The 10,775-nt window shown below is 48.4% G+C and overlaps 1 protein-coding gene and 1 pseudogene across 1 annotated transcript in view; one reads left to right on the forward strand and one right to left on the reverse strand.

Annotated features, from left to right (window-relative positions):
• Positions 1-1,051: 1,051 nt before the first annotated feature.
• On the forward strand, positions 1,052-2,557 carry LOC103208283 (annotated as a pseudogene).
• Positions 2,558-9,903: 7,346 nt separating this feature from the next.
• Positions 9,904-10,775, reverse strand: part of LOC103208284 (leukemia inhibitory factor-like) — a 40,449-nt gene continuing 39,577 nt past the window's right edge. The window contains exon 2 of the mRNA XM_007953969.1: positions 9,904-10,314. Within this exon, the coding sequence (XP_007952160.1) occupies positions 9,904-10,314 (411 nt within the window). The remainder of the gene's footprint in view (positions 10,315-10,775) is intronic.

Consider the following 10,775-nt stretch of genomic DNA (forward strand, 5'->3'; position numbering starts at 1 on the left):
TACTCTGACCCACGTGGGGTTGCCATGATTCAGAATTGACTCAATGGCGACCAACAACAGCAGCAGCCAGAAAAAGAAAGGGGGAAGTTTGCTACAATTACAGAAAGATAGGGATGGAGGAGAAAGGAAATCAGGGGCAATTGGCTTGGGGGCCAGAATCAGGTGGCAGGTTTGGGAAGGTGAAAAGTATTAGTAAAGCATCTCCCATATTGATGCCTAGACTGGGAATTTTCATCATCTCAGGAAATGGGAAGATAAGAAGATGGGGAGATAGGTACCTCCTGTGGTGGTTATGTTTGTATGTCAACTTGGCTGGGCCTGGTTGAACGGCTGGGCAGCTGGTGGTAGTTATTCCCCATGATGAAACTGGCAATCAACTCCATGGTGGAATCTACCACAAGCAGCTGGGTAGCTGCCTTTGGGAGGTGGTCTGCTTCCTGTATATAAGGAGAAGCCTTGGGAATGGTCTCTGGCCTTTGGCACGCTCGGACCCTGCATGTAGCTGTGTCATTGCTCAGCAGCCTGCTATGCTCTGCCGACCTTGGGACTTACAATGAACTTTAGTTAATGGCCTGCCATGTGGTTTGGTAACATCGGGACTTTTTACTTGTCAACCTTGGGGCTTCTCAGCCTCAGCAGCTAGCAGCTGTCTGAGTGAAGAAACACCTGTAGCTCCAGTGGGCCGGGAGCGGGAGGCAGAGCTGGACCCCAAGGTTGAGGGGCCTGGCACTTTGAACTTGGACTTAAAGCCTCCAAATTGTAAGAATAAACTCCTGTTTGTTAAGCCCATCCCATTTGTGGTATATTTCTTGTCAGAGCGGCACTAGGGAACCAGAACATAAGGGAAGGGATTCGGTTGTTGGCTGTCACCTAGATCCAGCTTCCAATTGGAAGCTCATGTCCTGCAGAGAAATATAAGTAGGTGTACAGAAGCAGGGATAGTGAGATAGCAATAGAGGTAGACAGAGATGGTGGCCATAGAGCTGTCGGTGAACACACAGTGCATCCAGTGAGACCCGAGCCTTGAGCTGCCGTCCCTACTCTCCCGATCATGGTGCCTTTCTGCCGGATCCTAGGAATCTTGTCACTGCTGCTTGTTCTACACCAGAAACAAGGGCCAGGGAGCCCCCTTCCCAGCACTCCTGAAAGGCCACCTGCACTTGTCACCTCTGTCCCAGACACCTGATGGCCCAGTTCAGGAATCAACTGGTGCAGCTCGACAGTACTGCCAACACCCTATTTGTTCTCTATGTAAGTTGATCCTCTCATCTCCAGGGTCAAAGGAAACACATGGGGGCTGGAGGGCTGGAGGCTGAGGTGGCAGAAATGGACAGAATTCTTGCTGGTATCAGTAGAGGCTGCACTGACCTGGGTTGGGGACTGAGTGCAGGGAAGCTGGCCAAGCTTTCTCCATCTCACCCAGCTTTCTCCATATCATAGCCCAGTGTAGGTCAGGGCAGAGCTGGGGTGAGAATGCACAGGGCCTGGCACTTCGGGTCTTAGAATTGCTCTACCCTGTAGAGCGAGTAGCTGATGGAGATACACAAAGGAGGGGAAAGGTGGGGAGTTGTTCAGAGAGGTGCCACTGAGTGAGATGGTGGTTGGTGGGTGTCTGGGTGCAGACAGATGCCCCGTCGGGTGCAAGGGCAAGTGTGTGTGGCACACCTCTGAGTGTGAAGCACCTCGGTTTTCTTTCTTACCCTAAATGGTCAGGATAATTAAATAATGAAACAAAACCACTTGTTGTTGAGTCCATTTGGACTCATTGTGATCCCGTGTATGTCAGAGTAGAACTGTACTCTTTCCGGTTTGTAATGGCTGACTTTTTAGAATATATAGCCAGACCTTTCTTGTGAAGTACCTGTGGGTAAATTGGAACCCCCAACCAAATAACAGCCATTTGACCACCCAGGGACTTCTAATATTGATAACTAGTAATAAGAACAATTCTTGTTTGGTAGAGACCTTCATCTTTTAGCAAGTACATTCACTCCGAGGTTTCCTTCTGGTTCTCATTATGATTTTGAGATGACTACAGCAGAGTTTTGCCCTGAGATGATCAAGATTCCCCAAGAGGTGGGGAAACTGAGGCCCAAGAGACAGATCTGCCTCCTTGCTCACCTCCTTTCTGCTCTCTGCTCCTCAGTACACAACCCAGGGGGAGCCATTTGCCAGCAATGTGAACAAGCTGTGTGACCCCAATGCAAAAGACTTCCCCCACTTCTGTGCTGGTGGCAGGAAGAAGGACAAGCTGGTGGAGGTGTACTGCATTATCACATAGCTTGGTACTTCCCTGGGCAACGTCACACAGGACCAGAAGGTTCTTAACCCAAATGCCCAGAAACTCCACAATGAGCTGAGCTCCGCGGCAGACACCCTGTGGGGGCGCCTCAGCTACATGCACTGTCACCTGTGCAACAGGTACCATGTGGGCCAGGTGGACGTGCCCTATGGCCCCGATGCCTAGAGCAAAAATGTCTTCCAGGAGAAGAACCAGGGCTGTCAACTCCTGGGGAAATGCAAGTAGGTTATCACTGAGCGGGTCCAACTCTTCTAGACACAGCGTCTTGAAATGTGTTGTGGACCAAAGGATTTTGGGAGTGGGATCTAGAGCTGGGCGAGTTCTCGCAATGTGGCAAGGGGTCATCACTAAGTCAACGTAGGTTTGCTGACAGACCCTGAGTGGTCCTGCCACTCCACTCCACTCCGTGGCGGGATATAGCTGAACAGGGTCAAAACCTCCACAGGCAAGTCTTTGATATTGTATCTACTAGAAGATGGCAGCCAAGTACCAAGGTGTCAGACTGGTGGGTGGAATGTGAGCTCACTTCTGCTCCCACCTGCCCCTCAGGCATGGCTTTGTACTGTGAACAAACAAGTTATCTCCAGTGGCCCTGACCACAGAGCAAGAGAATGGTTGAGGGACCCTGGCACTGTCCTGGGGCAGCTTCCCCTCAAAGATGCTCCTGCACAGTGGGAAGTCCCTTTAGTGTCCCCCAAAACCAGTGAGTTTCTAACTGAGGAGACCTCAGGAAGCTAGAGGTGTGTGTCAGGGAGACACTGCCTCCTACTCTAGTGAGGGTGGCCTGAGACCCCCAACTCACATCAGGAGTCTCTTGTCCCCTCCTGCCTAACCAACCCACACCCCCAATAAGGTCTGGGTTCTGAGGCAGAGGACTGATCCCTTCCTTTGAGCTAGGAGTCAGGCAGGTCTAGAAACACCCTCCATTCTGGGGGATGGGGTATCTGCTAAGAGGAATGTTTTAGCTTCTTCTCAAGCCTTGAGTAGGCAGGTGGTGGTCCTAACGGTTCAGTCAACTAGATGACGATGCTCTGCATTCACTTTGCTCCCTTCCATGTCCTTCTCTGAGCACTTTACCCAAGCCCACAGGCTGACAGGCAGGCAGTAAGCAAGCCTCGAGGCTGGGCCCATGCTAGCAATTATCTGTCCCCATGGAAAGACTAAAATGTAGGGAGTCAGCTCACTGGTGACCCTCACTATTATTTCCACATGTCAACCTGCTGCCTTTGCATTCACTTTTCCTCTTTCTCAGTCCTCCTTGGAACATTTTGTCAAGCCTAAAGGCTGGCAAGCAGGCAGCTGGCAAGCCCTGAGGTTAGGCTGAGACCAGGAGTTACTTGTTTCCAAGGCAATACTAGGATGTGTCAACTCAGTCCTGAGTTCTTGTGTTACACTCATCTTTGTCCTGGATCTCAGCCTCCTGACTTTTCATCCTTCTGCTCTGTCAGTAGGCACCTTGGGGCTGGCTGAACTTCTCTAAGCTGAGCAACAAGAAAGCCAACCTCATCTGAAGCCACCATTGGTGACTCCAGAGCCCATACCAGCTGGGGCTTCCAGCTCATCACCTTGTGGAAATACCTGTGTTGGGCACACCTGGTCAGTCTTCCTTCCCAACCCACCATTGTCTCCTTGATACACCCTTCACCCACACCCTTTCCACAGCAGCCCTGATTCTGCCCCCGGACCTCTCAACTTACCTCTCTCCCATGCCCATGCTTCCTCTACTCCAGCCCCAAAATTGTCCCTTGGTCCCCATCCACAACGCTGTTTCTAGAACCAGGCTGGCATATCAGCATGCCCTGCACACAGCATCCTGAATTATTGAGCTTTTGTGGAAAATGCTGTTCTTTTCTATTTTCTTCTGCTGACGTTGATCACTTCCTGGCATCTTGGGCCATCCACCTGAACCAGAGATGATTTTATTTTATTTTTTGATTGTGCTGTAGGTGCATGTTTACAGAGCAGAGTTTGTTTTACATTCAACATTATGTGTACATTTAGTTTCACTCCCCATTTACCATCCCCAACCCTAATCCAGTCTCCTCCCCTCCCTGCCCAGTAACATCCTCACCCCAGTTACGCACTCCTGTGTGTCCTGCATTTCCTCCATGCAAATGTTGCCCCTCTGTGTCCCATGTGGACCAGAGATGATTTTAAGGAGGATAGGGGTGCCCTCAGAAAAGGAAAGGAGTGACATAGGCATTTTCTAGTCATATATTTAATTTTTTCTTTTTTTAACAAAAAAGCACTGCTAGTTTGCTTGTCTCTCCTCCTTCTCTTTCAACTCCTTGCCTCAGTTCCCTTGGCTTTTCCTGGGGTGGCTTCTCTGACAGGAGCAATCCAGCCCAGGTTGCTGGTCCTCCACTATAGACATAGTGGGTTAGGTTGGAGATCTAGGGTTGAGCGAGGTAGTCATTTCCCTTCAGACTTGTCTTGGTTATCCAGTGCTGCTTTATCAGAAATACCACAAGTAGGTAGCTTTAACAAGCAGGAATTTGTTTTCTCATAGTACAGGAGGCTAGAAGTCCAAAATCTGGGTGCTGACTCTACAAGAAGTAAAGATTTCTTTTGCAAAGCTTGACCTTTGTTTCAGCTAGGTGGAGGAGCTGCTGATAGTGGCTAGGTGTGGCTGACCCTGGGGTGAAATTCAGTTAGCTGGGCCAGGAGGGGCCAAGACACAGGAGCTGAGATTGGAATGAAGGAGTCAGAAACCGTTGGGAGCTGGGTCTTGCCTGGCAGCCTGTCCTTCCCTTGCAGCTGGCTCTTATGGTGTAGTGATTTGTATTTGGGGAAACTCTTAGACTCATGAGTGCTGAGAGATGGAGGGGCTGCAGGGTGGCACATCTCAGACACCAGTGTGCACAGGGATCCCTGGGACCTTATGGATCCCGTTCAGCAGCTCCGAGAGTGGTGCAAATGATTAACGTGCTTGGCTTCTGAGAGACTGGAGGTTCGAGTCCATCCAGAGGCACCCCAGAAGAAAAGTCTGGCAACCTGCTTTTGAAAAGTCAGCCGTTGAAATCTCTATGAAGCTCAACAACAACAAAAAATAAAAAATATGAAGCCAACAAGCAGAACATAGGCACTAGGTTTATTTTGAAGTGACGGAAATGTCCTCAAATTAGATTGTGTTATTGTTGTTGTTATGTGCCATCGAGTCGGACCTGACTCATAGAGACCCCTCCTTGGGTTTCCGAGGCAAGGCGGTATCACTATGGAAGTAGATTGCCCAATCTTCCTTCAGAGTAGTGGCTAATGGATTTGAACTGCCAGCCTTCTGGTTAGCAGTCAAGTGCCTTAGGCACTACGTTACCAGAGCTCCCCAAATTAGATTGTACAACTCTGTAAATGTCCTGAAATTCATTAAATTGTACACTTATGCCAGGTGAATTTTATGATATATAAATTATATATCAAAAGAACCATTAAAATAAAGAAAAGAAAACCCTATGGAGAAGAGTTCCACTCTGACATATGGGGTCACCATAGGTTGTAGTTGACTTGCCAATAATGAAGGAGCTCTGGTAGCACAGTGCCTAAGGCTTCTGACTGCTAACTAGGAGGTTGGTGGTTCAAACCCCTAGCCATTCCATAGAAGCAAGACTGGGCAATCTACTTCCATAAAGATTTACCACCTCAGAAACCCAATGGGGGTTGCCAAGAGTTGGAATCAAATCAACGGCAGTGGGTTTTTGTTGGTTCTAAGGAGCTTTGGTGGTTCTGTGCCTAAGGCATTTCCTGCTAACCAGAAGGTTGGCTGTTCAAACCAACCAGCCAGTCCATGGAAGGACAAATGGGCAATCTACTTCCATAAAGATTTACCACCTTGGAAATCCAATGGGGGTTACTATGAGTAGGAATTGACTCAACGGAAGGGAATTTTTGGTTGCCAGTAATTGATTTTGTTGGGGTGTGAGGTGGGGTGGTAAGATAGTACCTTTCTAATCAGCTCCTGGGAGAGGCAGGCACTGGTCCATAGAGCATACTCTGTAGGCCCCTGGTCCAGTCCTTCCTGACACAGAGACCAGAGAAACCACAGCCCACACACTCCAGGCCCCTAGAACACAGCTCCCTCCTCTGGGCCTCTCCACCTTGTGTTGCCTCTTCCATCCACACTGCTGGGTGCTTCCAACTCACCCAACAGCTTCACAGAAGAAAAAGAACAAAAGTACCACACTCACTGCCATCGAGTTGATTCCAACTCGTAGCAATCTCCATTGGGTTTCCAAGGCTGTAAATCTTCATAGAAGCAGACCACCTCATCTTTTCTTCATAGAGCAGGTAGTGAGTTCGAACCACCGACATTTGGTTAGTAGCCAAATGCCTTAACCACTACAAAAAGGCCTGGCAGTTTGTTTCTGTAAAAATTACAACCAACAAAGTCACTGGGAGAAGTTCTACTCTGTAACACAAGGTGTTGCCATGAGTCGAGGGCCAACTTGACAGCATTTAACAGCAACAGTGTTCCCCTAACTCAGTGACTTTCAACTCTTGCTTCACATTAGAATAACTTCAAAAAACAAACAAACAACAACAACAAAAAAAACACCTCACTGCCGTGGAGTCATTTCAGACTCATAGCGACCCCTCCATGGGTTTCCAAAGTGGTATCTCTACGGAAGTAGATTGCCCAACCTTCCTTCTGAGGAGTGGCTGGTGGGTTTGAATTGCCAGCCTTCCTGTTAGCCGTCAAATGCCTTAGGCACTATGCCACCACAGTCTCCTAGAATAAATTGGAGACTGAGAAAACAAAACAAATAACAAACAAAAACACTAAAGCTTGAGCAAGGAGTCCTGGAGGTGCAAAGTTTAAGTGCTCCATTGATAACCAAAATGTTGGTGGTTCAAACCCACTCCCACAGGAGAAAGAACTGGCAACATGTTTCCATAAAGATTACAGCCAAGCAATTTGTGGCAGTTCTACTCTGTCACATGGGGTTGCTATGAAATTGAGTTGACTCCATGACACCTAACAACAACAGTGAAGCTTGATCTCTACCCAGGACCAATTAAATCAGAACCCCTGTACTATTTGAAGGGAAATGACTACGTCTCTCAAGTCTAGGGCTCCAACCTCACCTTCCATGTCTGTAGTGGAGGGCCAGCAAGCAGGACTGGACTACCCCTGTCAAAGAAGTTGCTCCAGGAGAGGCCATGGGAGCTGAGGAGAAGGAGGCAGAAGAAGAGGAGGAAGAGAGACAAACAAACTAGCAATGCTTTCTTTTCTTTTCTTTTTTTCTTTTTTTTAATACATGTATGGATAATGTCCCTTTCTTCTGCTGAAAGGCTCACAGTCCTCCTTAAAATCATCTCTGGTTCAGGCATATGGCCCAGGATGCCAGGAGTGGGTAAACAACAGCTGAAGAAAATGAGAAAAAAAAAACAAAACAATTTTTTAACACAAGTGTTCAATAAATCAGGATGCTGTGCACAGGGGATGCTGATCTGCCAGGCTGGTTCTAGAAAGAGTGCTATGGACAAGGATCGACGGGAAGAATCAGGATTGCAGTGGAGGGCGTATGGGTATCAGCAAGGGGAATGTCAAGGGGTCCAAGGGCAGAATTGGGGCTGGTGTGGAAGGAGTGTGGGTGAGGGGAGAGTGAAGGAGACAGTGGTGGGTCAGGCAGGTAGGCTGCCCAGGTGTGTCCAGCATGGGTGATTCCACAAGGTGATGAGATGATGGGAGACCCAGGTAGCATGGGACTCTGGAGTCACCAATCCTGGCTTCAGCTTTCTTGTTCAGCTTGGAATAATTCAGCCATCTCTGAACTGCCCACTGACAGAGCAGAGAGATGGGAAGGGCAGCAGATGACATCTGCACAAAAGTGACTTTGACCCATGAGAACAGAGGTGAATCTCCATATTTTATTTTATTTTATTTCATTTCCACAGTCAGAGGTTTTTCCATTTTTATTTATTTATTTATCATGCTGTGGGTGCAAATGAACAAAGCAGGTTTGTTTGACGTTCAACAATTTGTCCACATTTGATTTCACAGCCCTGATTACCATCCCCAACCATAAAAAACTCTCCTCCCCCTCTTCCCTGTGACTGCGCCCTCCCTGTGCCCTTCTTATCTCTGCATGCCTGTCTGTCCAGCTCTCCCTCTGTGTGAATGCTGCCCCCTGATGTCTCATGGTTGATTGATGTAAGAGTAGTTGGATGTATCTCCCTGGGGTAGGTACTCTGCATGTAGGTCTTTCTGCTGTTGGGCTGAGAGCCAATCCACAGAAGTGAGTCCATTTCTAGGCCCGAAGGATAAACCTGGGCCATAGTCTTGGGGATTTCACCAATCTCTATCTGACCAGTAATTCTGGTCATTTTTGTGTTTTTGAATTTTGTTCCACATTTTTCCTCCCACTCTAGCCAGGATCTCCAAGTTTGATCCCTTTCTGAGTGGTTGGCATTGGTAGCCAGGCATTATCTAGTTCTTCTGGTCTCGGGGTTGTGAAGGCTGAGGTCCTCATGGTCCATCATATGTTTGGACTAATTGTTTTCAGATGCCTTTGCTTTTCTTCACTCTTCTTTGCTCCAGGCAAGAAGAGACCAATAGTTGCATCTTAGATGGCTGCTCAAAAGCTTTTAAGACCCCAGTCACTACTCACCAAAGTAGGATGTAGACAAGATTTTCATGTGCTATGTTGTGTCAATTGACTATGATGCCCCCATGAATCTCTGTATTTTAGTTCTGCCATAGAGACAGGTAACTCCCGCCCCTGAGCTTAGTCTCAGGGCTTGCCTGATGCCTGGCCCCCAGCTGGTGCACTTGGATAAAGTGCTCAGAGAAGGACAGAAAAAGGCAAAGTGAATGCAGAGCATCATAATCTACTTGAGTGAACTGCTAGGACCTCCACCCACCAGCTCAGGGTTTGAGAAGAAGCCAGTCTCTCAGCAGCTGTCCCATCTGTCAGACTGGAGAGTGTTTCCAGACTTGCCTGATCCACAGCTCAAAGGAAGGGATTGGATTCCCTGTCTCTGAGCCCAGACACAGGTAGGGCCATGAGGGAAGTGGGGAAGAAGGGGACCATAGACTCCTAGTCTGAGTATGGAAGGGTGGGTTCATGACACCCTCTCCAGAACAAGACTCAGTGACTCCCCTACATTGCACTAGCTTCCTGAGGTCTCTTCAGTCAAGCCCTTGGATCCTCACTAGTGTTTGAGACACCCAAGAAGGATATTCCCACTGTGTGGGAGTCAGGACAGTTCCAGGGTCCCTCAATTGCCCTCTGGTCAGGGCCACTGGAGATGACTTCTTTGCTAAGTGTGAAAAGCCACACCCCAGGATCTGGTGGGGGCAGAAGTCCAGCTCACACTCCACTTGCCAACTTGACACCTTGGTGCTTGGCTGCCATCTTCCAAAGGAAGGGATGCCACCTTCTAATCAGCACAGTATCAATACCCTACCTGTGGAAATTTTGACCTTGTTTGGTTACATTCCAGCCCCCCACAGAGTGAAGTGGACTGGCATGGAGCCCCTCAGTTTCTGCCAGCAGCCCCACTTGACTTTAGTGATGATCTCCTGCCACAGTGTAAAGAACCTTCTACCTCTAGATCTGGCTTCCAGGATCCCTTGATCCACAGCACACTTCAAGATCCTGTGGTTAGAAGGCCTGGGCCAGCTCTGTGATAACTTGCTTGTACTTCCCCAGAAGCCGACAGCCCAGCCTCTTATTCTCAAAGGTGCTCATGGCCGAGGTATCAGAGACAGGGGCTACATCCATGTGGCCCACGTGGTACTTGTTGCACAGGTGGCAGAACACATTGCTGAGGATTCCTCGCATGGTGCCCACTGAGGAGCTCAGTTTACTGTGGAGGTTCTGATCACTGGGGTTGAGGGTCCTCTGGTACTGCAGGATGTTGCCCAGGGAGCTGCCAAGGTATGAGAAGATGTGGTACAGCTCTACCAGCTTGTTCTTCCGCTTTCCATCAGCGTGGAAGGATGGGAAGTCCATCAAGTCATGGTTGCACAGCACGTCCACCATACTGGCAAATGGCTCACCCTGGCTGTGGTACTGAGGAGCAGAGGACAAAGGGAAGGTAAAAAAGCAGGCAGGGATCAATGTTCCAGTCCTGCCACCAACCTTCAGGGCAAGTTCTTGGCCCTATGACATTGGGACCCAACTCTTTGCCTTGTAGGCATCTCAGTTCATCATGAGCACCAGATGGACATCTGAGTATGAACATATTGGTAAAGAATCAGGCCTCTACCATGCAACCATTTTTTTAAAAATTTTTTTGCTTATTATTAGTATTAGGGTTCTTTGGGTGGGGCATATGGTTAATGCACACAGATGCTAATTAAAAAGTTAGAGGTTTGAGTCCACGCAGAGGTGCCTTGAAAGATTTGTTGATCTACTGGAAAAAATCAGCCATTGCACTATGGAGTACAATTCTACTCTGACACTCATGGGATCGCCATGAGTCAGAATCAAGGGTGGCAACCAGTTTTGTTTTATTTTAATTATCTTGATCC

This window comes from Orycteropus afer, unplaced genomic scaffold (genome assembly GCF_000298275.1).
Source record: "Orycteropus afer afer isolate SDZICR_OR568_19922 unplaced genomic scaffold, OryAfe1.0 scaffold00420, whole genome shotgun sequence".
NCBI lineage: Eukaryota > Metazoa > Chordata > Mammalia > Tubulidentata > Orycteropodidae > Orycteropus > Orycteropus afer.